The sequence below is a fragment of the Chiloscyllium plagiosum genome, chromosome 4 (genome assembly GCF_004010195.1).
Source record: "Chiloscyllium plagiosum isolate BGI_BamShark_2017 chromosome 4, ASM401019v2, whole genome shotgun sequence".
Lineage (NCBI taxonomy): Eukaryota > Metazoa > Chordata > Chondrichthyes > Orectolobiformes > Hemiscylliidae > Chiloscyllium > Chiloscyllium plagiosum.
Genome location: NC_057713.1, coordinates 12224613 through 12238812, shown reverse-complemented (window position 1 = coordinate 12238812; position 14200 = coordinate 12224613). Strand labels below are relative to the sequence as shown.

At 39.5% G+C, this 14200-nt stretch overlaps 1 protein-coding gene across 6 annotated transcripts in view; it reads right to left on the bottom strand.

Moving 5' to 3' along the window:
* cep192 (centrosomal protein 192) overlaps positions 1-14200 on the bottom strand; it is a 192995-nt gene that overhangs the window by 66824 nt on the left and 111971 nt on the right. For all 6 annotated transcript variants that reach the window (XM_043687705.1, XM_043687704.1, XM_043687702.1 and 3 more), the window contains exons 27-30: positions 12256-12395; positions 11082-11174; positions 9298-9413; positions 4890-5072 (exon numbers count right to left, since the gene is read on the bottom strand). In XM_043687705.1, coding sequence (XP_043543640.1) covers positions 4890-5072; positions 9298-9413; positions 11082-11174; positions 12256-12395 — 532 coding nt within the window. The remainder of the gene's footprint in view (positions 1-4889; positions 5073-9297; positions 9414-11081; positions 11175-12255; positions 12396-14200) is intronic.

Below are 14200 nucleotides of genomic sequence, written 5' to 3'. Positions count from 1 at the left end.
TTCTGTTCTTAGTGTAATTTTTTGTCTGTTTTAAAATCTAGTGGTCAACCTACCTAACTTACTCCAGGCAATTTTCACTGTACACTTACTGAAACAAATTGCAAAGTTATGGTCTGGCTTAATCCATAACACTTTAGTTAGGATTATGTACAAAATGATACCCAACAGCTGAACCACATCTAATGCTGGACATAAGAGGGGGTAGGGCCACTTAAAGATCAACAAGGTCATCTTTGCATTGAACCCCAAGAGGTAAGAGAGATACTAAGTGAATAGTTTGCAAGAAATAAACTTGCAACTGTTCATTTACAATTGGTAGTAGTTCAGGAGGTCGTCTTAGAGAATATAAAAGATGGATAAATCTCTAGGACCTGATCTAATGTATTCCAGAATGTTGTGGGAAGAACGAGAAGAAATTATGAGAACCCTTGCAGAAAGATTTGCATCATCTATAATTATGCGTGCCGTGCCTGATGACTGAAGGGTAGTTAATTTTATACCTTTGTTTAAGAGAGGGTGTACGGAGAAATCGGGGAAGTCAAGACTAGAGTCTGACTTCGGCTGTAGGTAAATTGTTCGAGGTGATCATAAAAGACAGGATTTGTGGACATTAAGAGGCAAAAATTGATTAAAGATAGTCAGCATGGTTTTGTGCGAGGTAAATAGAGTCTCTTAAAATTAAGTTTTTTGAGGAAGTTACCAAAAATATTGATGACGCAGAGCAGCATAACTTTGGATATTTGGATTTTAAAAGCCTTCGACAAGGTTCCGCATGGTAGACTAATTTAGTAAAGTGAAGTCACATGGAACTCGGGGTGACCTTGCCAATTGGATATATAATTGACGTAAGGGTAAGAGACAGAGTAATGATGATGGGCTGCTTATTGTACTAGAGCCCTGTAACCAGCTGTGTTCCACAGGGATTGGTTCATGGTCCTCTTTTGTCTGTCATTTATATGAATGATTTGAATGAGAATAGAATACATGATCAGCAAGTTTGCAGATGACATCAAAATTGGTGGCACAGCAGACAGTGAAAAACGTTTTCTAAGATTACCAAGGGATCTTGATCAAATGGGTTAATGGGCAGAAAAACGCAGATGGAGTTCAATTTGGATAAGTGTGGGATATTGCATTTTGGTACAAAACAATGGTAGGGCTTATACAATACCACCTTGGGTAGTGTTGTAGGAAAAACGGACCCCAGGATGCTGATGCACAATTATTTGAAGTTTGTATTACTGTAGACAGGGTGATTAAAAAGGCGTTTGATAGGCTTGCCTTTATTGCTCTGCCCTTTGACTAAAAGGAGTTGGGAAGTCATGTTGAAGTTGTACAGGACATGGTGAGGCATCTTCTGGAATACGATGTCCTGTTCAGGTGGCCCAGTATAGAAAGGATATTACCAACATTGAGAAGGTTCAGAAGAGTTATAAAGGAAAGGCTGGATTGGCCGGGACCTTTTTCATTGGAGTGTAGGAGGTAGAGAAGTGATCTGAAAGTACCTTATTAAATAATGAGGGGTATGGATAGAGTTAATGGTAGCTGTCTTTTCCCTAGGTGGGGAACTTCAAAACTAGGGGACATTTTTAAAAAGGAGAGGAAAGAGATTTAAAAAACACATTGCAAAATTCTTTTTACAGCGGGTGGTTCACATGTGGTAAGGACTTCCTGAGAAAGTGGCTAATGTGGATACAATTATGACATTTAAAAGACATTTGGATAGGTACAGGAATAGGAAAGGTTTGGAGGGTGCATGCTAGGACAGGCAGGTGGGACTAATTCAGTTTGGGATTATGTTTGGTATGGATTGGTTGGACCAAAGGGCTATATTACTCCATAATACATCCTATGTAACTATGCAGTCCAACAAGAAAGGATGCACTATTGGACTTTGTTCTTCGAAATGAGATGGACTACCATATAGACAAGTGTAAAGGTCAACACCTTATTTTTGGCCAAAAGTCTTATTTTCCATATATCTCGTGTAAAAGTCGACCCTACTATAACTTAACATTATAAACCTCCTACAAAAGGAAACTGCATGTTCCCATCAACCTACTTAAAATCACATTCATTCATTCATACCAGTAACTACTCATCACTCTTTGTTTACTACAGAATCTCTACTCATTCATAACTCTACTTAGCCTGCTAGGTTTAGATTCATTCATGCATTCAGACCAGTACTAAGTCTAAGTCTATCAGTACTTATCGCACTTTGTTCACTATACGTCCAAAAGTTAATACCGTTGAAAAGTTAATCATATATAATGGCCCAATTAAAGAGAGATATATTAGCTACATAATTCTTTGACAAATTTGTTAATGTTGCTGAGGTTCATAACAAAAGGGAGTAAATGGGAGGAAAATGCAAGAATGTGGCGGAAAAGTTCAAGACACTTACACATTCAGAATTTAATAAAATGTTTCATTTTATGTGTGCCATTATACCAGACCATGATGATGTTGAGCAGTGTGATTTTGCAGGATTTCAATGAACCTTTGACATGTTAAAATTTTCATGCCTGTATGAATGAATAAATTTTACTACCAGTAATTCATTCCGGTTTCTCTTGCTTTTATCTGGTAATTACCTTTACCGAAAATCATTGTTTTTCTTCTTTACTTGGGATTAGTCATGAGATCAAATTGATTTCTGCTAATACAGTATTTTGAACTGCAACATGAATTTCAGACCCTCAAAACTCGTACCAGTGTATTAGTCAGCCCTATAAATTACACTTTTAAAAATAGTCTAAAAAATTTGACTTTTACACAAGCGATGTGAGGTAAAAGAACACATTATTCTGATCTGGAATATACTACTTGGAAATGTAGTTGAATTGACACATTCAAATGGGCATTATTTCTATTTAAATAGTCACCAAGGTGCAAGGAAAAAAGTTGGACAAATGGTACTAAATTGTAATGCTCATCACAACAGCCAGTTTAGACACAATTGGGCAAATGGCCTCCTGCTGTGTCTTAACCCTTGTGATTTTGGAGATTGCTAATTATCCTGAAAAATCCCTTCCTTAGCCTCTTATCAGCATATGACACAGTCAACCACATCACTGTTCTCTGGATCAGAAGGCCTATCTTTGTTTAGTTCCACAATGATTTATCCAAACAAGCTAAATCCCATGTTCCAAAGCATATTTTAATCATGTTAAGCACTTTGCAGTCGCCTCACTGTTAGCAGGAAGCAAAACATTGCTCTGGTTTATTCAAGTTTAGTCAATTAAGTAAGGGCAATAACAATGACTCCCCTCTTTTCCCACTTTTGGTCTCATCACAATTTTTTTATGTAAAAGTAGCTTGCTAATCTGAGAACATTGGATTGTTTATTGCAGTATTATTCCTTCCAGAACCCTCCAGTATGCTAATGAACCAAAGGTCAAAATGAAACTACCTGACCGACCACCATTTTTAGTCCAGCAGAAACCAGCTAGAAGCAGGCTGCATTCTTAATTACCTGCAAGTTCTAGACTGTTAATTAAACTGATGAGACTGTCAAATAAACTGAATCAGGCAAAAGTGAGGACTGCAGATATTAGAGGTTAGAGTCAAGAGTGTGGTGCTGGAAAAGCACAGCAGGTCAGGCAGCATCCAAGGAGCTGGAAAATAGACGTTTCGGGCAAAATAAACTGAAATCACACTACTTAATTTGTGTTACTTACCTATAAACACAAGCAAAATGACATTTACATCTATGACTAGAAAATCCACAGAAACCTTGGGGTGCATTTTTTAAATACAGCAAAGAGCAGTATTTATTGTGTTTAACACTATCTAGATACAAATAATAACACTCTCTGCCCCCCACACAGCATTCAAGATTTCTCTCTCTCACGCACACTGGTAAAAGGGTTAGTTTATATTGGTTTGGCAGATTGAAACCATCCAAAAAGAATCAAACTGGACTCCAGGATCTTCCTAGGCTCAGCAAGATGGTGAATGGAAGATCTTAATGAGCATCGTTATTTGGTTTCCTGGAGTCAGCAGCTGCTGGGTTGATTGAGATTTACTAATGGACAGAACATGTAGCTCAAGTTTGCAGTATGGATGGATAGAGAGCGCAAGAGCAAATCCCTCAGGAACATTCAGCATTTTCCTGGAGAAAAGAATTTCTCACAATCAAAGAAGTGTTTGGTGGCTCATCAAATGGATCCGCTCACCAAATTAGCAGTTACTCAAACATGGTCATAGCAAGCTGACTCCAGGTCCAAAAAATTAGACTTGATAATTATGGATGAAAAAGTTCCTTTCTCAACTATGCACTATTAACAAGGTTGACTGCATCAAATGGCTTATCCCACACCCAGCTAAATATGCAAGGTGCCTGGAATTTGACAGAATGTGTCCCAAGATGGGGTCATTCATATTCCTGCAAAGTGATCATCTGATGCTTTATTTTAGATTGTCCATTTCTGGTTTTTAATAGATTTGGAATTTGTAGAACACTAAATGCAAATGTTCAGCCAACTGAGAAGCTGTTATTCAAATAATTAGTTTAAAAATGCTGTTGTCTTTTCAAACTCAATCAATAGAGCTTTTGTCCATTAAATAAAAGGCTTTCAATATCAAGCATGGTTTTATAACAAAGTGTGCTTAACAGTTGTTTTGACATTTTATGCTGTTTATATTTGTATTTTTTTGTTATGCTACTTCCTTAAATACATGAATTATATAAATGGACCATTCTCAATGGTTCAGCTAAAAAAATTAACAGATTTTATTCTGAAAGAACTAGTTTTTCGTGAATAATTATAAACAAATCAAGTTAAAAAAGAAGATACTCAAGTGCCAGTAGTCCCATTCTTCATGGAATTCAATATTAACAGCATCTTAGAATAATTTTAGTTGCCAATGGCAACTGTACTTACACAGCCCTTCCAAGAGAAACTCCGCCCCATGACATGAATTGCTTGTTGGAGAGAATTGGTGGCACTCCAATTGAAGAATTTGAAGATGAAGTGATAGATTGGACTGATTCAGGTTTCCCAAGCAATCCTTTTAAAGCAACTTGATACTGAGGACCAAATGGCTGGACGAGGATAGTCAGGTGGCTAGAAACAGGAAGATAATTCATTGGAACGACTTAGTATTAAAAAGATACCCTTCACATCATCAATAGCTGCAATTCGCTCATTAACGACTAAAAGTAAAAATTTCTTGAAAACATTTTCAAAAAAGCCTCTATTTTAAAAAAAAGTGAAGGAATGACTGAGACACATTTGACATCTCTGCAGTATCTGCCTCTCAAGGAAATATCAGAACAGATAACCAAGGGCTTCGATAAAGATGTCAATAGTGTAGTGCTGGAAAAGCACGCAGGTCATGCAGCATCACAGTAGCAGGAGAATTAATGTTTCAGGCCTAAGCCCTTCATCAGGGATGAGGCTTGGTGGCCGGAGAGATAAGTGGGAGGGGGATGGGGTTGAGCAGAAGGAAGCTGAGAATGAGATCGGTAAATGAAGGTGGAGGGGAAGGTGAAGAGTCAGAGAGGAGGGAAAGCAGATCGATGGGAGAGGTGATGGACAGGTCTAGAGGGCGGTGCCAAGGTGGAGGCTTGGGACTGGGATAAGGTGGGGGGGGGGCACGAGGGCAAGAAACTGGTGAACTGGTGAAATCCACATTGATCCCATGTGGTTGCAGAGTCCGAACGCGGAATACGAGGTATTCTTCCTCCAAAGGTTTGGCGATAGAGGCGGCGCAGGTCCTGCATGTCCTTGGCAGCGTGGGAGGGGGAATTGAAGTGTTTGGCAACGGGACTGGTTGGCGTAGTTGTCCCAGAGATGTTCTCCGAAATGGTCTGCAAGTTGGCATCCTGTCTCCACGATGTAGAGGAGACTGCATCGGGTGCAATAGATAGAGAAGATCCCATTGGTGGAGGTGGAGGTGTGTGTGCGCACGCGTGTACAACTATTGCATTTCCTGCAGTGGCAGGGGAAGGTACTGGGAATGGATCTGACGAGGGAGTCGAGGGGGGAAGGATCTCTCTGGAATGCTGATAGGAGTGGAGGTGGCGCAAGTGTCACAGGATGAGGTGTTGTATACATCAGCCTACGTATATACGTATATACTGCATCACCCTCTGCCCCTTCTGCCACCTACAAACAGACCCCACCACCAGAGCGATATTTCCCTCCCCTCCCCTATCAGCATTCCGGACAGACCATTCCATTCAAAACTCCCTCATCAGATCTATTCCCCCCACTCCCAGCACCTTCCCCTGCCACTGCAGGAAGTGCAAAATTTCCACCCATACCACCCCCCCTCACCTCCACCTTAAGCCCCCAAGGATCCTTCCACATCCAACAGAAATTTTCCTGTACCTCCACCAATATCATCTACTGTATCCGTTGCACCCAATGGAGAGGAGGCCATAGCGGGGAGACAGGATGCCAACTTGCGGATTGTTTCAGAGAACATCTCTGGGTCAACTGCACCAACCAACCCTCGCGCCCTGTGGTTGAACATTTCAACTCCCTCTCCCACTCCACCAAGGACATGCAGGGCTTGGGCTTTGCCAAACCCTTACCACCTGACGCCTGGAGGAAGAACACCTTATACTCCGCCTTGGGACCCTCCAACCTCTCAGGATCAATGTGGATTTCACCAGTTTCCTCATTTCCCCTCCCCCCCACATTATCCCAGTCCCAAGCCTCTTCCAACTTGGCACCGGTCTCTTCACCTGCCCATCACCTTTCCCATCTATCCACTCCACCCTCCTCTCCGATCTATCACCTTCTTCCCCACCATCTACCAATCGCATTATCAGCTACTTTCCACCCAACCCCATGCCCCTCCCATTTATCTCATCTCCACAGCCCACAAGCCTCATTCCTGATGAAGGGCTTATGCCCGAAACGTCGATTCTCCTGCTCCTCGGATGCTGCCTGACCTGCTGTGTTTTTCTAGCACTGCACATTGAACTCTGATCTCCAGCATCTACAGTCCTCACTTTCTCCTTAGATAGAAGTGTGTGGAAAAGAAGATGGTAGACAGGTCAGGAAATAGAAGGAGACATTGCAAAAGGTGAGGGCAGGGAAGACATCTGGAGGCACAGTCACCAACAATAGAGCAAATACAGTTGGGAGTACACAAAAAAGGAACAGAATAGCAGAGCTTAGAAAGCTGAGAAGATTGTGTTACTGGAGGCAATTAAAAATGTTGAGGGGAACCCCAAGAATAAATTTGAAAATAAGGATGATTTAAACAGAAACGATAACAATTTTTAATTGAAGGCTTTGTTGACCAGGAACCAATATGGATCAGCAAGCATCTACAACATTAATCCAATCATGAAAATTAAACTCTCAAAATGATTACTAGTTTATTTCTTAACATCTGTTATTTAGATCATAAGATAAGATGATAAGTAGTAAGCAATTCAGCCCTTGACAGCTGACCTGATAATTGTCAACTCCACTTTCCTGTCTTTTCCCTATTGGGGGAATTCAGTGATGGTTACACATCATTATTTCTCTATCTTCAATCTCCAGGGACTTGTGTTTACACTGGTCTCTCTCTTCCCTTTTCTATATTTGAAAAAGCTTGAACCATCTAGTGTTGTATTCTTGCTAATTTACCCTAAGTTTGTTTTCTCCTGCTTCAGTATTTTTGACCATCTTTCGATTTTTTTTTAAAATTTCCAATCCTCTGGCTTACTACTAAATCTTTCCACAGTATCAAATTGGAAAAAAAAAGCTTTAGTTAACCATGGTCCCTTGCTAGAATCCTCCCTCAATAGGCTGGATCTCTGTTAGCAGTCACAAACTACATTCTTAAATGTCTGCCATTGTTCACTGGACATCTTTGCTGTTCAACCCCTTTCCCCAGTCTATTCCACCCAACACAGCCAATGAGGAATTTGGCACCAAATCTATAAACAGAACCTCACAAACATAATAATCTGATCACTTGAGCAATCTGCAAATTGGCAAAGCAAAAACAAGGTTTGAGAGACGAATATATGGCTTAAATACAGGTGCCATAAAAATGGATTCCAGTTCGTGGGGCACTGGAACCAATACTGGGAAAATGGGATCTGTACAGGTGGAAAAGTCTACACCTGAACTTGTGGAGATCACAGGTCAGACAGCATCCACGGACAGAAAGCAAGCTAACATTTTGAATCTAGATGACTCTTATATAGACACACACACACAGGTAGTTCTGGGATAACATTCGTTTTGATAGTGTGATTTGGCTATAACATAGTTGAAAGATGAAGGAACAGTATTTGGAGAACGCTTACCTCCGTTGGTAAAAAAAAGTGACTCCAGCAAGGAATGGTTCATTCGCTGCCATTCTGCGCATGCACGCAAGTCTATGTGCTGTTCTGCACATGCGCTGATTTCAGCAGCTGACAGTGCAGCTTTCTTACATTTAAATGTACTGTGTTAAATTTACTTTTATTTTGTTAATAAATGATGTCATTTTTCATTCGGGCTGTGTACGTTAGCTTTAGAATTTTGGGTGATTTTTGAGTGATCGTGATTTTTTTTTTGCTGGTTTGCCCCAACCCCACTTTTCCCATAGACCCCATTGAAACATTAACCATAAATCTTACTTACAGTGAAGGTAGTTTAAGGGCCCTATAGTTTATTAATTTATGTTTTATTCTTGGCCGTGTTAACAAGAACAATACTGCAAAATATAGCAATCATTGCTGGGCAAGGGATTTGTTAAAAACTAATTATTACAGTGCCTTTGAAATAAAGGGACATCAAGGTATTTCAAAGATGGCAATAAGGCAAAAGGATACTGAACCACTAAGGTTAGGAGGGTGACCTTAGTTTGAAGGGGTATCTGATGATCTGGATTTTTGATAGCTTAAGATAGGGAGCCAGTGAAATTAAGTTTGACAGTTCTTGCATAGGATTTAGAAAGGTGAAGATTGTAAAACAAAGACAAAGACTTTAAGATGAAGACAAGAATAAATTTCATGAGTAGTGGGAAAATGAGGGCAGGAGTAGGAGTGATAACTGAGCACAACTTATACCATGGCATTGTCAAGTAATAGAATTATGAACAAGTTGGAGCCTAACGGTGAGAGGAAGAAAATAATAATCTGCTGATAACTTAGACATACACAAGGGATCATCAATAACAAATCAGAGGTAAATAGTTGCACAGGTGGAAAAAGAGAGTCAGTTTCAATGGAAAATGTACTGGAAACAATGTTGACCACATTAGTAAGGTAGTGCTCAGCGAAAGGCAGTGTCCAAGGAAGGACATTAGTGTTGTAGGTATTGCAAAACTGAAAGGGTAACATTAACATTATACCTTTGTATCACATTTTGGGTATCGAGTGGAGGAATAAATGAAACCACAACTTCCAGTTCTTCTCCAGGTCGAATTAAAAGATTTTCTGGCTTTGCCAAAAAACATGATTCTGCAGTCTAAAATAAATTTTGAATTGGAAATTCAACATTAGGTATCCATTAACTAAGCAAATGAAAAGCTCCAAATTCAATAGTGAACTATACACAAATTTGAAGATAAAACAGTTAATATTAAAAAGGAAACAACTGTTGTCTGCTTGGTTGATACAAAGAATAAAAACATTTTTTAAAAAATCAACATTATGACATCTCCACACAGTGGCAGTACAGTAGCTCAGTGGTTAGCAGTACTGCCTCACAGCAGCAGGGATCTGGGTTCAATTCCAGCCTCAGGCAAGTGACTATGTGAAGTTGGCACATTCGCCCGGTGTCTGCGTGGGTTTCCTTCGGGTGCTCCAGTTTCTTTCCACAGTTGCAGGTTATATGGATTAGCCATGCTAAATTGCCCACAGTTCAGGGATGTGAACATTATGTGCATTGACCATGGGAAATGCAGGGTTGCAGGGATAGGGTAGGATGCTCTTTGGAGAATCAATATGGACTTGCTGGGCCGAATGCCCTGTTTCCATACTGTAGAGATTATTTGATCCTATGATAAGTGAGTCTTCAACTCAGGTTTTCTGGAACAGAGATAGCTACACTAACAATGCACCATAAGACTCAAGTACTGTGAATGGACCAAGTTGAAACTGCTCAAAACGTTCCCAAAAAGAAAGGTAATTCAGAACAAAACCGTTAAGGCAAACAATGCAAGGCAAATTTCCTTCTAGTTATGGGTCAATTTATATTTATATGAAAGTAGTTTGCTTTCCAACAAAATCATTAACTTTTAATTTCAATCAAGAGCTGCTAGACATGTATTGCAACATTACTTCATTCAGTGATTACAAAACAAATTAGCAAAATTAAAACTAAAATCAACAAACCAAACAGTGCCCCAGGAAAATGAGTTTCTACATCCAAAAAAATGGTCAAGTCTATTTTCTAAGTGCATTCAGTCGAGCAAGTAAATTTTGTGGCAGTTCTCGGAAAAGTCATCTTAAATCTGAAGTGTAACTGAATCCTTAGTACTTACTTGGATCTCTGCTGATAAAAACACACCACAATCCAGGAGAGAGCAGTTTACCCAAATCAGCACCTGACCACGAGACTCAACATCTAAACCTCTATCACCCAGCCCAAACTACCACTGAGCCCCTACAGGTGCAAAAGGATACACAACAGCATCTCTCGACCTAACACACTCAATGCAGAGAAAGACAAAGCAATAATGCTAGAAGAGCACAATTGGTCTGTGTCAAGTAACAATATCCTGACATAAACATCTATTTGCTCCTTCTTTCTCACTGAGTCACCAATCAATCTGGAGTCCATCACAGAAAACTCAGTACCATAAGGGCTGCAATGGTGCAAAGGGGCCCACACCACATCATTCCAACTAGGACTGGACAACAAATGACAATGTCCAACATTTCTCACATCCAGAGACCAAAATGAACAATGCCAGTTTAATAATCCCCACGCAGTATTTTTAAAAAGTAAAGTGTGCCTTGCATGACATTGTAAGCCAAGTTCATAATAGGCCCTCTTTTCACTTTTTGCCATTGTATTTGCTACTGAAATGATTACTGGAAAAAAGAACATTTCACAATAATAGATTTATATAATAAAACTTAAGAACAAAATTATGTTCAATATAGATAACTCAAAGTTTTTAAAACATACCTGAATCTGGAGTTGTGCATCGATATTTCCTGCATTTTTGAGGGGTAGAATTTGCTTAGCCATCATTCCAGGCTGAGCACACATTACGAGCATCTAAATGTAAAATATAATGACAAAGCTCAAAGCACATGCAACAGACACTTATTTCAATGCATATCATGTGATTAATGTCTTCCATTGTTCATAAGTTTCAATACTTTCACAAAATATTGAGTTTAAACACAGACATGCACAAAAAACTTAAACCTTTTTTTGCTGACTCTTTATATACAGCAGATGCTGATAACATCCATTTAAGCTGTGTCAACTGCTGGTTACCCAACTTCAATTCTCAGCCATTGTTTGAACATCTAAACTTATGAATTAGGAGCAGAAGTAGACAAAATTATTTCCACCTTGAAAATATTTGAAGACGTCATATGTGGCTTTGAGACCGAAGAATTCCAGGTTACACAACCCTAAAAAAAAACTCACCTGTCCCAAAAGGATGACCCTAAAATATTACAAAAGAGGAACCATTCTAGCCAGTCACCTTGTCAACAGCATTAAGGATCTTCTTTACTTCAATCAAAGCACCCGTTTCTCTAAACTCCTGCAGAATCAAATTCATCTTGGCAAATTCGTGCACAAGAGATCTTCGCACCTCAAAATTCAGTTTTGTTACTTTTCACAAAAGTGAGAAACCTAATTTCCCCCATATTGTACACAATCTTGCAGTTTTTTGCACAAGCTATATCTTTTTGTAAACTCTCCGTCATCTCCACATCATACTTTCCTAACCAGAGTCAACTGCAAGTTCGCTTAGCATGCCATCACTCCCCTCATCTAAAATATCTATATAAATTGTAAAAAAAAAGCATCACAGAACTGAACCCTACACAAAAGTTCTTCACAATACATCAGTGTTTCATTTGATAGTGCAGAAAATTACTTCATTATTCAGCATACAAAAATTAATGCTATTATTAAAATTTCACAGTTGGATTTTCTTCTCCCCTCAAGAATCAACAATCTGTAGTGGTGTACAAACAGTGATGGTGGAATTGGAAAATCAAACCAAACAGGAGTTGACCCTTTTCTTTGCCAGGCTCCATTATGCATTATTTCCAGCCACAAATTTGTTTGGAAACACAGAATAAATTGTGTGTGTCTTCAAGTGCTTGTGATAACCTACCTGAAGGTCTTTGGGAGCATGTATTCTGGCAATTCCAACTCTTGCGCAGAGTGGAAGACTGTTAATAACAGTACAGGGGCCAGGGGTGTCAACCTCTATGTCAACTCTTGCAAAGTAGTCCTCAGCTGCACCTAAAGGGTCTAAAGATCATAGCATTGAAGTTCATAACAGTTTATAGTTCAAGATTTCTGTGATGAAACAGAGATACTAGATTTTACAGGGGATGAAAATGGACCTGCGCTAGCTACCTGAAATTTAATTCCTTTCCCACCACTAACATTCATAAGCATTGGTGATCATTCCATTTATTCTATTAATTCTCCAATGGTGCCTGCAGATTTGAAAATTGCTAAAGTAACACCACAGTTTAAGAAAGATAGGAGGGAGAAAACAAGGAACAGACCATTAGCTCAATGTCAACTATTACAAAAGAGGTGATCACTGACTATTTAGAAAATTGTCAGATTTGACAGAGTCAACATGGATAAATGAATGGGAAATCATGCTCAACAAACCTGACAAGTTTTTCTCAAAAAGTTAATACTCAAATCAATAAAGGTGCAAAGCATTTGTACTTCTAGAAGGTTTTCAAGCAAGTTCTTCATAAATTAGTGAACAAAATTTAAAGCATATGAGCTTATCTGTTCGCACAGATTGATAATAGATTAACAGACAGAAAACAAAGTATAGGAATAAATGGGTAATTCCCAGGTTGGTAGGCCATGACCACTGGGGTACCACAAAAATCAATGCTTATTGGCCAACTATTAACAATTTAGATTATTGATTTGTATGTGGGGGTCAACTGCAAGATTTAAGTTTGCAAACATTACTAAACCTGCAGGGAATGCAAATTGGTGAGAAGGATGAAAAAGCCTCTATCAGTAGGAACAGCACAACAGGTGGAATGTAATATGATTCAATGGGGTCATTTCACTTGGGTTACAGGAAGGTAGCTGTAGACTATTCCCTAAACGGTGAAAGACTGGCAAGTGTTAACACCGAAAGGAACCAAGTGTCCTCGAATCTAAAACAATGAGCACTAGCATAAAGTCTAAGACGAAGAAGCAGACGTGAATTCTTCAACCCACAAAGTCTGCTCTGCCATTCAATGACACAATAATCCTCAATTCCACTTTGCCACCTTATCGTATAATGATTCAAAATCTATCTCAAGCTTGGATGTATTTAATGGCCCAACCTCAACAGATCTCTGTGGTAAAGAACTTCAGATTCACTATCCTCAAAGTTCTTCCTTGCCTGTCTTAAATGAATGATTTCTTAGTCTGAGATCATACCCACTGGTCCAGCACTATTCCTTAAAGAAAAACATTCCCACATCTACCCTAAGAATTTTACATGTTTCAAAAAGTTTCTTCTCATTCTAAATTCCAACAAGTTCAAGTCCAACCTATTTCACCTCTCCTCATAAGACAGTCGCTCCGTACCTGGTATCAGCCTAGTTAATCTTCTATAGGCTAAGGAAGGACATACTGGCACGGGATATAAAAGGGCACAAAGTATTCATATTTCAGCTTAGTCTGACCTCTGCCCTTTGGGAAAGCTTATTTTTACGCTCTATTCTTCGAAACAAAACGCCAACATTCCATTTGCCTTCACTACAAGAGGTGAGGCCATACTGGATTTGGTTCTGGGTAACGAAACAGGCCAGGTGTTAGAATTGGAGGTAGGTGAGCACTTTGGGGATAGTGACCAAAATTCGGTGACTTTTACTCTAGTGATGGAGAGGGATGAGTGTGCACTGCAGAGCAAGAGTTATAGCTGGGGGCAGGGAAATTATGATGCGGTGAGGCACGACTTAGGATGCGTGGCTTGGAAAAGTAGGCTTCAAGGCAAGGGCGCAATTGATATGTGGAGCTTGTTCAAGGAGCAACTATTGAGTGTCCTTAATAAGTATGTACCTGTCAGGCAGGGAAGAAAGGGT